The sequence below is a fragment of the Castor canadensis genome, chromosome 5 (genome assembly GCF_047511655.1).
Source record: "Castor canadensis chromosome 5, mCasCan1.hap1v2, whole genome shotgun sequence".
NCBI classification, from domain to species: Eukaryota; Metazoa; Chordata; class Mammalia; order Rodentia; family Castoridae; genus Castor; species Castor canadensis.
In genome coordinates, this window is record NC_133390.1 from 84,436,224 (window position 1) to 84,452,630 (window position 16,407).

A 16,407-nucleotide genomic window follows, 5' to 3' on the forward strand; every position below is an offset into this window, starting at 1 on the left:
ATAGTAAGATATGCATAAAACTGTGTAGGATAGAAAGTACCTGACCTTTTATTGAAAGGAGGAGGAGTCGAAAACCTGAAAGGGTTAGAACCTGTCAGCAGCCCGGTCTGCATTCGGTCCCTGGGGAACTTCCTGTTGTCACCACACCTCAGGATTAGTTATCTGAGCTCTCCGTGAGCAAAACCCTAACCTGAAGTGGAAACTCTAAGTAAGGCACTGCGAAGTAGATCATCCTTCTTGGGAAGGCGACACTTCTCTCCAGGCTCCATATGCTGAAGTTATATTTACTCATCAGCTTGATATGCTTGGTGAGATCAGGTAGGTCATTTATCAAATGCTCTTCTTAAATAGTTTTAAAATAGTAGTATTGTGATTTTGCAATCATCAGCCCATTTCCTTCAGTGGACTTCTTAAGTTCACTTTTAAGGAAGGAACATATGGGTAAAATGAGCTTTCTAATTGAAAGAAAAATTTTCTTGATAATGAAAGAAGCTATTATTTTTTGGATTAACTTTTATGTACAAAAATTGAATGTGCTGAAAAAGCTAAAATAGTGTCTCTTTCATAGCTGAATTTTCTGTGCCTTTCCATCTATATGAAATGAGATCACCTGTTTTCTGAAATTTAAAAGTAATTATTTTATGATACTATATAGAGAAGAATTTCATGCATTGAGTGTATATTTAAGTTATTCTTTTAAATACCATAATTTTACATACATAAATTCCTTACAATGGTGCCTGGCGTGTTGATAACTTAAAAATTATTAATCATCAGATTGGAGGTGTAGCTTACAGGTAGAGCACTTGCTAGATGTGTGAGCCCTGTGTTCCATCTCAGCACCAAAAAAACAAAGAAAAAGAAGATAATGAAGAAATCAAAGTACTAATATTCATGATAAGCTAACAAAAATAAAGTGACATGCTTAAAAAAACAAACAAGCTACTCATCACTTCTCAGCCTTCTTAGAAACCCAGTACTTTTGCCCAAACCCAGTACTACACACAGAAAAAAAAGAAACCTAGTTTTTTTTTTTTTTTAACATAGCTTGTGATTATGAAGATTGCATAAGTTTTAAAGGGCAAGGGGGAAATCTGTTATGTGTTACAACCCATAAAAATGTTCCTGACCTCTGAGCTAGTAAAGTCATTGCTGGGAATTTATTCTAAAGAAATAACTTTTTAAAAAAAGGTTTTGGTGCCAGGTATCAAACCAAGTACTGTCTGCATACATACAACAAGCACTATGTGTGCTGAATGTATACATAGGCAGCACACTACTACTGAGCTACATCCCAGCCCCAAGAAATAACTTTTAAAATAAAACAAAACCCTTTTATGCAGAGGCAAGTCTATATTACTTATAATAATTTATAATTAGATGTAAAAGAAATATTCAAAGCAAAAACCCTTGTTCCTTCCTATTATTGCTTATACTCTCTCTACAACAAAATTAGAAATAAGGGCAAAATAGTTTCTGCTGGGTATTGAGGGCGGGGAGAAGGAGGGGGAGAGTGGGTGGTAAGGGAGGGGGTGGGGGCAGGGGGGAGAAATGAACCAAGCCTTGTATGTACATATGAATAATAAAAGAAAAATGAAAAAAAAAAAGAAATATTCAATGAAGTTTCGAAGGAAAATAGAAAATTTTAAGCAATTACATTTGGATTTCAGGCTTATACCACATATCTTGTTTTGTTGTTTCTTTATTTGTGTATTTTTTATTTTTTGTGGTGCTGGAGATCAAACCTAGGGACTTTTGCATGCTAGACAAGTGCTCTATCATTAAGCTACATTTCTAGCCCTCAATATATGATTTTGAAGTTAAATTGCTAATAAGTTAAAATTATACTAATGATAATATATAACTGAGAAGTCAGTATTTTGACACATATATTTATTATCATTTTCAAAATTTAAAATGATTAAATTTAGAGATATCTTAAGGGGATGGGCTAATCCTATCACAAAACCCTTCTGATCGATTGTGGGTACTTTCTTCTTTCAAGAGTCTCCTTTATGTCTGTACATTCAAAGTTGGAATAATGACAACTTTTTTGTGACCTGCCTTCTTCCTAACATCTTCTCATAAGTAAAGTCTTGTTTTAAGTGATACTGGAAGACTGTGGCTCCTGCAAGTTACAATCTAAGCAGAGATACACCACAACAAATTTCTTTTTTTTTTTTTTTTGGTTCTTTTTTTATTCATTTATTCATATGTGCATACATTGTTGCGGCCATTTCTCCCTTCCACCCCCCTTGCTTCCAGGCAGAACCTATTCTGTCCTTTTCTCCAATTTTGTTGAAGAGTAGACATAAGCAATACTAAGAAAGACAAAGCATTAACCACAACAAATTTCTGTGGCTGTAAACTAAATCTAGACTTCTCAGTGTCTATGAAACTATGAACTTGGATCTTTTGTGGGGTGGATAATACGCATGGGATAGCAACAATTATTAATTATAAATGCTGAGACTTTTATTTCTCCTTTCTTTGTCTTGAAGTCCCCAAAATTAGTATTAAGATGGGATTCAGACATCCCAAGGATATAAATCATTCACTTTCAGAGGTTTTTGTTTTGTTGTTCTAATTTTTGTGAAGTCATGTTAGGAATGTTTGCCATATCTTACCAGAGGACACACCAACAATCAGCATACTCTAAAGTGCACGAGAATCACCTGGAGGGAGGGGGCAGTTAAAAATGCAGAAACTCCACTCCCAAACATGCCCACTCAATGAGTCTGGAGAGAAATATCAGAATCTCAAGGGTTTTTTCTTTTTCTTTTTCTTTTTTTTTTTAAAACAAGACCTCAAGGTTTTTCAGCCTCAGGTGAAATTAAGTCTGTTTGACTTAATTGTATCGTATCGTAAAAAGTTAGTCTGTTGTCATATTTTGGCCCATGGCAACTGTGTAAAACTAGGTTGAGCCAGGGGCTAGTGGCTTATGCCTGTAATCCTAGCTACTCAGAGGTAGAGATCAGGAGGACAGCGGTTTGAAGCCAGCCTGGGCAAATAGTGTGTGAGACCCTATCTCAAAAAAAAACAAAAAACAATCATAGAAAAAGGGCTGGTGGAATGGCCCAAGGTGAAGGCGCTGAGCACAAACCCCAGTATCAAAAAAGCAAAAACAAAAACAAAACTAGGTTGACATTTTCCCAGAAAAAACTTTCAGTAGTCCTCCCACACTATACCTCCAAGTGTTCCAAGTCTTTCCATGGGTGCCTAAAGCTGTGGATAGTACCAGACCCCATATATGCTCTGTCTTTTCCTACACAAACATACTGGTCAAGCATGATGGTACTCCTATAATCTCAGCACTTGAGAGGTGGAGCCAGGAGGATCTTGAGTACCAAGCCAGCCCAAGCTACATAGTTACAAGCAAGGCCCTATCTCCAAAAACTAACAAAAAAAATTCAGACAAACAAAAGTTCTTTCAAACCTATACATAGATATTTATATATGTGCATAGTAATTTTTTTCATGGGCATAATATAGTTCTCCATTTATCTGGGTTTTTAATCTCTTTTTTTATTATTGTTGTATTGAGAGTACACTGTGACAGTTACAAAAGTTCTTACAATATATCATACTTTAATTCATACCCCACATTAATTTATAAATTAGGCACAGTAAGAGGTTAGCAACAATAATAAAATAGAGCAATTATAACAATATACTGTCATAAAAGTTATGTAAATGTGATGTTTCTGAAAACATCTTGCTGCATTATACTGTATTTGCAGACCATGCCTGACCTTGGGTAACTGAAACTATGGATAAGGGAGGACTACTGTAGCACCCAAAACAGAATCATTTCCTCAGATGTCAAAAATGCTCTCAAGTGATTTAAAGCTCTGTGTGTGTGTGTGTGTGTGTGTGTGTGTGTGTGTGCATGTGTGTGTCTTCTTTCTCTTACGTGGAGATGAAAATGAGTGAGGGGATGTAAATGTGCATATGTAGGTATGTGATAAAGAAATGAAAGTGAGAATGTTTGGCATTTTATTTGTTTTCTCCTAAAAAAAAAAAAAGCCAGTATATGGCATTCTGCTCCTATGCTTCTCACCTGTCTCTTCCCAGAATAAAAGAGAAATATTCCACCAGATTTGACCCTGGCCAACTATGACCTCTTCAGTCTGACTCAGGATAACTTTTTAATGCCAAATTCTGAAATCCAGATTCCAAAAAATCTAAACTGAGTTACTTCTCAGATTGAGAAATTTAGATAGAGCTTCATGGCAGCAGCATGCCACTTCTTCCTTGTACCGCTCTTAAAAATAAGTGTCCAGGGCTGAAGGTGTGGCTCAAGTAGTAGATTGCCTGCCTAGCAAGTGTGAAGCCCTGAGTTCAAATCCTAATACCACCAAAATAAAAAGTATCCAACTTGTTTTCCAATACCTCCAAGGCAAAGTTTTTAACCTAAGCTCTAAAGTTTCTTTAGTGGTGAGCTTGCTTCAGAATTCTTGCAGGCAGAATCTTTGCAAATATGTCTCTTAATCTTGATATGACTCTCTCTCAGTAAATATTTTCAGGCAGCATCAACAGAGTCTTTCAGTCTGACTCTGATGAACTGAGGGGTGTAGCTCAGTGGTAGAATGCATGATGAGGCCCTGGATTGTATCCTCAATGCCACAAAGAAACCAAACAATAAACCTGACCAAATGAAAACTTATTCATGACAGCCAGGAACAAACTCGTCTCAAACTCCTAATCTAGTGCTCTGACCAGGGAGAAGCACTGTTACCTGTACACTGGTCCACAGAGTTTTAAGTGTCCTTAGTTAAGGAAATGAAAGTGACAGAAGGAAAGGAATTAATATTTATTGAGTGCCTCTTACATGTCAAATTCCATGTGAAGTGATTTACTTATATCATTTCATTTAGTCTTCAGAATAGCCCTATGGGGTAAATAATATTATCCCAATCTATTACCAACGTCATCAACAATTGCTAACTTTTTAATTTTTATTTTACTTTTGAATTAGCATACATTAGTAATACAAGGGATTTCATTATGATAATTCTGTATGTGTGTACACTGTACTTTGAACAAGTTTACCCCCTCCATTATATTCCCATTCCCCTATCTTTCCACTACCCTTAATAATTGCTAATTTTTTAGCATCTTCTATGTACCCACTATTAATAGGTATTATCTCTAAAATCCTGACAGCAGGGCCAGGATTAGGTGAGGTGAATGAGGTGAGTTGCATTCAGCAGGTCCAAAATCTCAGGGAAGGAGGGGTCACCCAAACTCAGTAATCAAGATAAACGTTTTAATGCAATATTTTTAAAATCAAAATCAGTGCAAATAAATCCATGAGGAATGAAATGTCAAAATTTTACTTGAAGACAGGCTAGTTTTTATTTTATCATCTAGTGTTATTTCGCAATGGGAAAATTCATTTCCAATCAGCCAGCTGATCCTTGTTCCTGGGCCTACACCATCTTCACCTCTTGCTAGGCAGGTTATGAGGGTTGACAATGGTGTGTGAACAGACTGAATGACACAGGACTTTGTATAGTCATTTTTTCTATCATAGAACTTTTATGAACTTTTTCTGCTTGGTTCAAAATATGAAGGTTTTGTTTGTTTGTTTGTTTTGTTTTTTGTGGAATTGAACCCAGGGTCTCACACATGCTAGGCAAGTGCTCTACTGCTAAGCCACATCCCCAGCCCCTTGCAAGGATCTTTTGGTAAGTATCTATATGGTTGCATACTTTTTCTTTTGTTTCAAGTTCAGTGTGGCTTTTGTGGCACTGCCTGACAGATGGGCATTATTATGATTGTTTTACAAATACAAAACTGAATCCCAGAGAGGGTAATTATCAGCTAATTATCTTCAGCAGATAGGCAATAGGGCTGGACTTCAAACTCAGGCTTTTTCCAAAATCTTTTATTTTTTGAGGCGTTAGACCAGGGGTGCTTTTTCCATGAAAAGCCAGATAATAATATTTCAGCTTTGTGGGCCAAGGGGCATAAGCGCGCTACACCACCATTATAGCAGGAAGGCAGCTATGGTCAGTGTATAAATGAATGTGGCCAGCTTTGACCTGTGGACAACCACGCATCAGATTATAACAAAATGTCTCATGTACAAATAAGCTAGCACTAACAAAGTTTAGAGATTGTCCTGATGCTCTATTTGGATATAATTCTTTTTTTTTTCCATTTATTCACATGTGCATACATTGGGTCATTTCTCCCCCTACCCCTCTCCCCAACCCTTTCCCCCTTCCCCCCTCAGTTCCAGGCAGGTCCTATTCTGCCCTTATCACTAATTTTGTTGAAGAAAAGATATAAGCATAATAAGGAAGACAAAGCGTTTTTGCTAGTTAAGGATAGCTATACAGAGATTCCTACTATTGCTTTCGTGTACCCATGTGTTACGACCCAGGTTGATTCAACTCTAACTCAATGATCTTTACATTAGTTCCTGATCCCCTGCTCATGATAACCTCTGTCATTTTAAGGTTTCTGTATTAGCTCCTCTGGAGTAGGGACATTAAATGCTTTCATGTTTCGGGTTTTCCACCTATTCCTATATCTCCCATATGTGCTCTCCCCTTGTCATGTGATCCCAGTCCAACCACATTACTGCATTTGCCCTAGATCTAAAGTCTGCATATGAGGGAGAACATATGATTTTTGGTCTTCTGAGCCTGGCTGACCTTGCTCAGAATGATGTTCTCCAGTTCCATCCATTTACTTGCAAATGATAAGATTTCATTCTTCTTCATGGCTGAGTAAAATTCCATTGTGTACAAGTACCACATTTGCTTGATCCATTCATCAATAATGGAGTATCTTGGTTGTTTCCATGACTTGGCTATTGTGAATAGCGCTGCAATAAACATGGGTGTGCAGGAGTAACCTGTGTTGCATTCCTTTGGATATATCCCCAGGAGTGGGATTGCTGGATCATATGACAGGTCTATGTTTAGATTTTTAAGAAGTCTCCAAATTTTTTTCCAGAGTGGTTGCACCAGTTTACATTCCCACCAACAGTGTAAGAGGGTTCCTTTTTCCCCCCCGCATCCTTGCCAACAGCTGTTGTTGGTGGTGTTGCTGATGATGGCTATTCTAATGGGTGAAGTGGAATCTTAGCGTGGTTTTGATTTGCATTTCCTTTATGGAGAGAGATGGTGAGCATTTTTTCATGTGTTTTTTGGCCATTTGAATTTCTTCTTTTGAAAAAGTTCTATTTAGTTCAGTTGCCCATTTTTTAATTGGTTCATTGATTTTAGGAGAGTTTAGCTTCTTAAGTTCCCTGTATATTCTGGTTATCAGTCCCTTGTCTGATGTGTAGCTGGCAAATATTTTCTCCCACTCTATGGGTGGTCTTTTTAGTTTAGAGACCATTTCTTTTGTTGTGCAGAAGCTTTTTAATTTCATGAAGTCCTATTTATTCATGCTTTCTCTTAGTTGCTGGGCTGCTGGGGCTCTATTGAGGAAGTGCTTGCCTATACCTATTTGTTCCAGAGTGTTTCCTGCTCATTCCTGTAGTAACTTCAGAGTTTCAGGTCTGATATTTAGGTCCTTGATCCATTTTGAGTTGATACTAGTACAGGGTGATAGACATGGATATATTTTCAGTTTCTTGCAGATGGATAACCACTTTTCCTAGCAACATTTGTTGACAAGGCTGTCTTTTCTCCATTGTATATTTTTGGCACTTTTGTCAAAAATGAGGTGGGTATAGTTGTGTGGATTTATATCTGGATCTTCTATTCTGTTCTATTGGTGTTCATGTCTGTTTTTATGCCAGTACCATGCTGTTTTTATTGCTATGGCTTTGTAATATAGTTTGAAGTCAGGTATTGTGATACCTCCAGCATTGCTCTTTTTGCTGAGTATTGCCTTGGCTATTCACAGTCTCCAAATGAACTTTAGGGTAGATTTTTCAATCTCTGTGATGAAAGTCATTGGGATTTTGATGGGAATTGCATTAAACATGTAGATTGCTTTTGGCAGTATAGACATTTTTACTATGTTGATTCTACCGATCCATGAGCACAGGAGGTCTTTCCATCTTCTGTAGTCTTCTTCGATCTCTTTCTTTGGGAGTTTGTAATTCTCTTTGTAGAGGTCATTCACATCCTTTTTAAAATTAACTTCTACATATTTGATTTTTTTGAGGCTATTGTGAATAGAATTGTTTCCATATATTCCTTCTCAGTTTGTTCATTGTTGGTGTATAGAAAAGCTAATGATTTTTGTAAGTTGATTTTGTATCCTGCCACCTTACTGTAGTTGTAGTTGTATGGTGTCTAAGAGTTTTTTAGGTAGAGTTTTTTGGGTCTTTAAGGTATACGATCATATTGTCTGCAAATAAGGATATTTTGACAGTTTCTTTACCTGTTTGTATTCCTTTTATTCCTTCTTTTTGCCTAATTTCTCTGGCTAGAAATTCTAGTACTATGTTGAATAGGAGTGGAGATAGTAGTGGGCACCCTTGTCTCATTCCTGATTTTAGGGGAAATGGTTTCAGTTTTTTACCATTAAGTATGATGTTGGCTGTATGTCTGTCATAAATAGTCTTTACAACGTTGAGGTACTTTCCTTCTATTCTTAGTTTTCTTAGAGCTTTTATCATAAAGTGGTGTTGGATCTTGTCGAAAGCTTTTTCTGCATCTATTGAGATGATCAAGTGGTTTTTGTCTTTGCTTCTATTGATGTGCTGTATTACATTTATAGATTTGAGTATAAATCTATAAATTAGATTTGCATCCCTGGGATGAAACCGACTTGGTCGTGTTGAATGATCTTTCTGATGTGTTGTTGAATTCGGTTTGCCATTATTTTATTGAGGATTTTTGCGTCGATATTCATTAAGGAAATTGGCCTGTAGTTCTCTTTTTTGGAGGTGTCTTTGTCTGGTTTTGGGATAAGAGTAATATTGGCTTCATAAAATGAGTTAGGCAGTGTTCCTTCCCTTTCTATTTCATGGAACAGTTTAAGGAGAGTTAGTATTAGTTCTTTTTTAAACTGCTGATAGAATTCAGCAGTGACTCCATCAGGTCCTGGACTTTTCTTTTTTGGGAGGCTCTTGGTGGTAGCTTCAATTTCTTTTTGTGTTATAGATCTATTCATGTGATTAATATCTTCTTGGTTTAGTTTTGGGTGGTTGTAAGTTTCTAGAAATCTGTCCATTTCCTCAAGATTTTCAAATTTATTAGCGTATAGGCTCTCAAAGTAGTCTCTGATGATTTTCTGGATTTCCATGGTGTTTGTTGTTATCTCTCCTTTTGCATTTCTGAGGTATAATTCTTTTAAGAAAGAAGAAAGAGAAGGCAAGGGCTGAGATGTAGCTCAGTAGCTCAGTGGTTGAGTGTTTGCCTAGCATACACGAGGCTCTGGATTTGATCCCTAGAACTGAAAAGAAAAGAAAAAGAAAGAGAAGGCAATTAATGGTAATCATAGATGCTCTAAGGATATTCTGAATTTCTCATCATCGGATATTGCAGACATCAGCTATCCAATTGTAATTTTCCAAATATCAACAGGAAATGTTATTTCAGAGTAACTGAATTTTCAAAGTAGTCTGAAAAGTACAGGCATAATTTCTCCTGTTTCAAATTAACTCTGATAGAAGAGGTTAAGCTTTAAAAACCAGTCTAACATGTTTTATGATTACTGGGTTTCACTCTGTTAAGACTACCTTTGAGCAACCTTGACTTTGCAACAAAGTAACCACAAAAAGGTTTGTTTTTGGAAGACATGCAAATAGCTGGTCACTTTAGAAATACCAACATAAATGAGAACTTGAACTCTATGCGAATGAAGCCCTTCACACATTTGTTCATCACAAATACGTAGTGCTGTGTGCTCTCCAGTGGACACTTTTTTTTTTCTCCTTTGGCAGTACTGGGGTTTGAACTCAGGGTTTCACATTTTCGAGGCCAGTGCTCTATGCTTGAGCCATGCCTGTGCCCATGCTTTCCAAATTGCCTGGGTGTTTGGGGTCCAACAAAGAGACAAGTTCCAGTGCTAGGTGCTGGGGACACAGTTTTGGACAAGAAACCCAACAATATAATATCTCAAATCACTTAAACTAATTTGTAATATGGTCCAAGATAAGATAAAGTCAGTGTTTTCTTTTAAGAAATATTTAGTTCAGGGGAAATTTTTAAACAAAAGAGCATGAGAAATATGATGCATAACCCAGTTTTGGTTTCTTTTTTTCTAGTGCTGGAGATTGAATGTCCATGCTAGGCAAGTGCTCTCCCCCTGAGAGACATCCCCAGCCCCTTAAATGTCATATTCTTTGTAGTGTTCATATGGGCCATTCTAAATGGTTGAATAATGTGTTAACAGGGTGGTATTCATTTATTTAGGAAACATTTATTGATGCCAGCTCTGAACCGTGTAATGTACTTAGTCCTGGGAATACAGTGAATAAAACAGACAAAAAGACTGGGCCTAGTGATGCATGCACTTGGGAGGCTGAGGCAAGAGAATCAGGAGTTCAAGGTCAGCCTGGGCTACTCAGTGAGATCCTGTCTTAAAACAAAAACGGACAAAAAGATCAATTGTCCTGGAGTTTCTGCCCTAGTGGGGGAAGTAATTTAAAATTAGGAAAACTGCTTCAGTTGTGTGGTAGGAATAAAGTAGGTAACAGAAAGGGGAAAAGTTTTCTAGAGAAAATTCAATGTAAGAAAAAAAGTAGAATAATACCTACAATTCCTGAGGGAAAGAGTATCGTTCAAAGTCAGGGCATTGTTAAATGAAGAAATTAATTTCAGGATGATATGAATGGACTCAGAAGTTAACCATGAGTCCTTCTTGGAAAGACAGCATGAGTTAGTCTCCTAGGGCTGAAGGTAGAAGCCTAGGAAAAGGACGAATTGAGAGCAATGCATGTACACGCTATAGAAGTAACACTATATAATTAAGGAGCCATGATTCCAGAAGATATAGATATACATAAACATATATGTTAATTAAATATATATACATATATAAATATACATATGTATACATATATATGTGTATGTATTATTATTATTATTACCCAGGTAGGTCTGAAACTCCTGAACTCAAGAGCTCCTCCTGTCTCAGCCTTCTGAGCCTGCTACTGTGCCTCTTAATAAGATGGTTTTTATGTACCCATTCTTGTTATTCGTGACAGTTATGCTCTATAAAGTGACCTCCAGTACTGAGTTGGGGCATACTGAACCACTGCTCCTAGGGAAATATAGTGTTAGGTTTCTGTAAGCCTCTCTAGTCACAGTACTTTTTTCACCTGATCAAACCTTCTGAATGTTTTTGTATAAAGACACTTGAATACATACTGTTATTCATTAGCATGGCTTTTGGGCCAGTAGCACTGTAACTCATGCTTGAACAAGGCGTATCTAACACACATTTTCTCTGGAAGGCACATCACAGCCTTCTTACGCTTAGAAACATTAGACAGTACATCAGCACTTTGCCCAAGTACCATTTTAAGCAGTGAAACATCCAAGAAAAAGCACAGAGAGCAAAATCATGGCACTAAATGACTTTCAGTAGTGGCTGTGAAAGGACACTGGTTAGCAGATAAAAACTGAAACAAGAAAACAAGAGTGTTACTTTTTTGTTTGACCTCACTCACTAAGACTGTACATGTCAGGTGACTCAAACTTTTTACCACACTGTACACGTTCATGAATGACTGAAAAGTGTTAATTTGAAGATTACAAATAAATTTGCAAATACAAAAATCCACAAATAATGAGGAATGACTGTATTTTGACAGTGGCAAAAAGTGTAAGTGGATGTGTATGTTCCGAAAGAGAAATCAGGAAGGAAATAAAAGGCAATGTAGGTAAATTAACTTCCTACTTTTTCCTGGTGGAAGATGAATACATAGAACAGAAAGTTACAGTAAACAGAACAGAAACTATCTGTGTTTGAGTCATTTTTACAGGCTTAAACATTTATTTTTAAACTATAAAAGGAATCACCAGAAGAACTACAAATAATTTTATAACTAACGAAAATCAGGAGGTAGTAGTCCAGTTGGTGGGGACAAGTATTAAGTGTATTAATGTCCTTGTTACTTGTAACAAAGGATTGCTAGATATTGTTTCAAGTTACTATAGCAAGGGCAAAAGCAGAGAGTTATCTACCTAAAGAAAGAACTATCTTAAAGAGAGAACTTTCTAGGGCTGGGGCTGGGGCTTGGGCTGTGGCTGGGACGCAGTTGTAGAGTGCTGGTCTAGCATGCATGAGGCCCTGGGTTCAATCTCCAGGATCACAAAAAACAAATAAGACAACAAAAAAACCAAAGGTCACTAGCAGAACACATGGCAGAAGTCAGCAACATGTTTCATGACAGCCTAAAACACAGTTCCAGACGTCCAGAAATCTTTGCCAGGGTGACAAAGTAGTAAATGTACCTAAAACTGCAGCCTTTCTGCATGTAGTCTATGTCATATGTGCACCCACATTTACATCTCATGAAGCAGAATTTTAAATATTTCACATAGCTATAAAACAGATCATAAACTTCCCAGTCTGAGAAACAACACACAAATATAAAACAAACAACAAGCGGATAATCAATATAGCAAGAGATAGTAGACCTAGAGTATTACAGAATTAAATCCCATTGGTATCAGTTGGGGTCCTGTGAGAAGTAGACCCCATGATGGGATTGAACATGCAAGAGCTCTATTATTGGAGGGAAGGCTTTGAGAGGTAGAGGAGGAGGGAGTAAGGGTAGGCAAGGAGCCGTCCCACCATGCTGCAGGTCTGGTACCTGAGAAAGGAGAGGAAAGGAAGGATTGGGTAGAAAAAACCTCAGACCTCAGCACAGTTCTGAAAATATTTCTGAGCCTCAGTTGTCCATGGCCTGCCAGGCAGCCATGGGTCAACTCAACCGTGTTCCCTACAGATTTTGTTTTTTGAAATGATCTCACTAGGTAGCCCAGGCAGGCCTCGAACTTGTGATACTTCTTGCCTTAGCCTCCACAGTGCTGAGATTTCAGGTGTGAACTACCACACCTAGTTTTTATACTTTATTGTTTTTAAAAGCCCTCCGCTGTTGGCATTTAGATATGTTTTTCCTAGTGATATGAAAGAAAGAAGCCTCCAGATGCCCAGACCAGCCCAAGCTCCCTGTTTAAGTTCTCACTTCACACGGTTTCTCTTTATGTGGAGCAATTTTATACTTCTGTGTTTTTTTATTTTATTAATGCCCCGCACTCCTTCTAAAATGTCACCTAAGCTAGGTATGGTGGTCCACATCTATAATCTCAGCCACTCAGGAGGTGGAGATAGAAGGATCAAGGTCTGAGGGCAGCCTGGGCAAAAGCACAAAACACCATCCTTTTGTTAAAAAAGCAAAAGGACTGGGGGTGTGTCTCAAGAGGTATAGTCCTTGCTTACCACACCCAAGACCCTGAGTTCAATCCCTAGTGCTACCAAAAAAAAAGTCATCTGACATAGAACCTAGGTTAAAGGTTAAAGTAGACTTTCCTTGAATCAACTGCACATATTCTCTAAAGTAGAGCAATAATAAAAGTAGAGTTTGAGGAACAAGGAAATGTACTATTTTTCACTACTTACAACGGACTTCTCCAGGGCACAGTGCCATTACAAAAATAGCTAAGGCACTTAAAACATATGTGACATAGGATGGTTCTCTCAAATGAAAACTAAAAATCCATTTGTTCTGCATTCTTGCTTTCAGTAATGGTCCATTTTAAGGGCTCTTGTAAGGACTCAGCAGGTCCAGGAGGTTGGCCAAGCCTCCATAATACTGAAGTTGGCAGTTGCTGCTGAAAAATAGCTGTGACCTGACACTGCACAGCTCTTCTCTGAGATATGTGGCTTATAACCTCCTAGCCTAGTGTTACTCATGTGGACCTAGTGATTAAGTCGTCCTCTTCTTGGGAAAGGGCTGCTTGACTTTCCAGTATGACCTCATTCAAAATGAATCTCTACTGCATTCCTCTGTTAGGCAGATAGATGGCATGTGAAAGATGTCATGATTTTCCGCAGGCCACTTGGTGAGTCAGTTGCACAGACAGGGACAAAACCCAGCTTTACTGATGACTAACACAGAGAGACTTAGCCCTACCTTGTGACACTTCCTGTTCAAAAAGATGACTAATTAAACAGTCACTTATTTGCTCTTCTACAAGCAACTGAACAAGTTTCAGTCCACGTTCTCTGGGAGCAAGTGATCCACAAGAAGAGGAAGTGAAAGAGGCCAACAGAGGTACAAATGTTTACATTTTGAGACTGCCTTGTGGCACCTCTACCTGATGGTATTGAGTAAAAGGAAAAATGCGTGAATTTGGGCCTCAGTATTGAGCACTTCTTTCATAGAGTAAAGGGTTTCAATGCCCCCTTAACTTTTAAATATCTATCTGGGGCTTCTTTTGCTCATTCTATTTTGGAACTTCACTCATTCATAAGCCTCAAAGTCTTTCAAGAAGTTTCAAGTAAATGCAGACATGAATAGACCCAGGTTGCTAAGAATGGCCAGAGACCCCAGGATTAAGGCTGCTCTGAGGCTCAGGAGTAATTTCTGGATATGCATGTGTAGGTTCATTCAGAATAGGTACCTGGGACAAGCGGTTCCTAAATTCCTCCCGGAGGAAGTGAGTATAGATGTTTTCCAGGACACTCTTGTCTTCTGGTAGCTGGTTGCAAGTCAATGATCTTTGGCTTCTGTTGCCTCCCTCCAAGAATGGCCACCCCTAGTTTCTTGCTTGCTCTTATGAGGATCCTTCAGGATCCAGCTTAGAGCTGGAGTCTATTGCTACAGTTTTCCTCCTAATTGGCTGTTCTCTCTCAGTGAAGCATGGTGTGGGAGAGTGGGTCACAGAACAGTTTTAAATAATTCTTCTAGTTTAAAATAATATAGTTTCCCAGTCATTGTGCTATTGTGTCTGGAAACCAATCAGAGTTTTAACCTTTATTTGATTTTGTATGTGTGTGTGTGCCTAGGAGCAAACGCAGGGCCTGCACATGCCTGCTCTATTGCTAGGCAGCACTCCCAGCCCCCTGATGACAGCTCTTGACCAAGACCTACCATACGATTGCAGAAGCAAAGTTCTATCTCAGTTCCCAAGGACACCAAGGCTGATTCTCTTTCATCTTGCAATTTGATCTTTGGTTTATTCCTAAATCCCCATTCCCTTTTGAACAGAAGTCCCAGGCATCAATCTATTCTCACTTCCTGATATCAGAATCCACAGCCTACTTCTCCCATTGATGTGGCCCTATCTTAGTTCTTCTTCCTATTTAAGCTTTTTATTTGGAAATACTTTTTACATTTTAGAAAAGTCACAAGAATTTTTTTTAAAGTACACAGAATACTAATAGTCCTTTGCATAGATTCATTTCTTGGGTTTAAAAAAATTTTTTGTGACCCTCCAGGGCCTTGAGCTTGCTAACAACAGGCCCTGCCATTGAGGTACAACTCTATCCTTCGGTTTACTTGTTGTTTAATTTTGCCATGTACACATTATCATTTGGGATCTGTCTATTCATCCATAATATTTTTCCAAACCATTTGAGAATAGTTTGGCAGTTTACCTATAAATACTTCAGTTATATTTTGTAAGAATGATAATTTTCTCTAATATAATCATACTACTGTTATCTATCTCAATTGGTTTTTTTTGTGTGTGTGTGTGTGTGTGTGGTACTTTGAACTCAGGGCCTATACCTTGAGCTGCTCCACCAGCCCTTTTTTCAGAGGGGTTTTTTTCGAGATAGGGTCTCAAGAACTATTTTGCCTGGGCTGGCTTGGAACCTCCATCCCCCTGATCTCTGCCTCCTGAGTAGCTGGGATTACAGGTGTGAGCCACCAGCCCATAGCTACTTCAATTAATTTAACCCTGGGGTGATACTTTTGTCTGATCTAGTGTTCATATCCCAATCTTGTCAATTAACTCAATTTATTTTATAGCATCTCTTCCTCCCATTCTAAGATCCAGTCTAGGGCAAGGGATTGCACTCATTTACCCTTTTTCTTTTCTCTTTTAATCTAGAAAATTTCCTTAGCCCCTCTAAGACATTTGTGACATTGAAATTTCTTTTTTAAGAAGACAGGTGCTTTTTTTCTCATTTAGTGTTCATTTGGTTCCTCCCGTGGTTAGATTCCAGTTACACATTCCCCAATGGAATACTACATAGGCCATGTGTCCTTTTCAGTCTACATGACATCTGCCTGTCCCATTTTGGCAATGTTAAAAATGATAACTTAGTCAAGGCATTGTCCAGTTTCACACTGTATAGTTCACTACTTCTTCCCTAGTCATTAAAAAGCAATCTTAAACTCAGCGTGGTGGTGGAGATGTCTATATTCCCAGCACTTGGGAGGCTGAGGCAAGAGGATTGTTAGCTCCAGGTTATCCTAGGCTACATGGTGAGACTTTGTCTCAAAAGAAAAAAGAAGAGCAATCTTAAAGG

At 38.1% G+C, this 16,407-nt stretch overlaps 1 protein-coding gene and 1 long non-coding RNA gene across 8 annotated transcripts in view; one reads left to right on the forward strand and one right to left on the reverse strand.

Moving 5' to 3' along the window:
* The window catches only part of Liph (lipase H), a 44,405-nt gene continuing 27,998 nt past the window's right edge, over window positions 1-16,407 (forward strand). For 2 of the 7 annotated variants that reach the window (XM_074073608.1, XM_074073609.1), the window contains exon 1: window positions 1-318. In XM_074073608.1, the coding sequence (XP_073929709.1) occupies window positions 270-318 (49 nt within the window). In that variant the 5' untranslated portion in view covers window positions 1-269. Of the gene's footprint in view, window positions 319-13,897; window positions 14,204-16,407 lie in introns of those variants that run through there. The other 5 variants (XM_074073613.1, XM_074073612.1, XM_020183930.2 and 2 more) reach the window with 3 other exon arrangements.
* Window positions 5,016-16,407, reverse strand: part of LOC141423277 (uncharacterized) — a 33,624-nt gene continuing 22,232 nt past the window's right edge. The window contains exon 6 of the long non-coding RNA XR_012448005.1: window positions 5,016-9,369. This is a non-coding gene — a long non-coding RNA (uncharacterized lncRNA). The remainder of the gene's footprint in view (window positions 9,370-16,407) is intronic.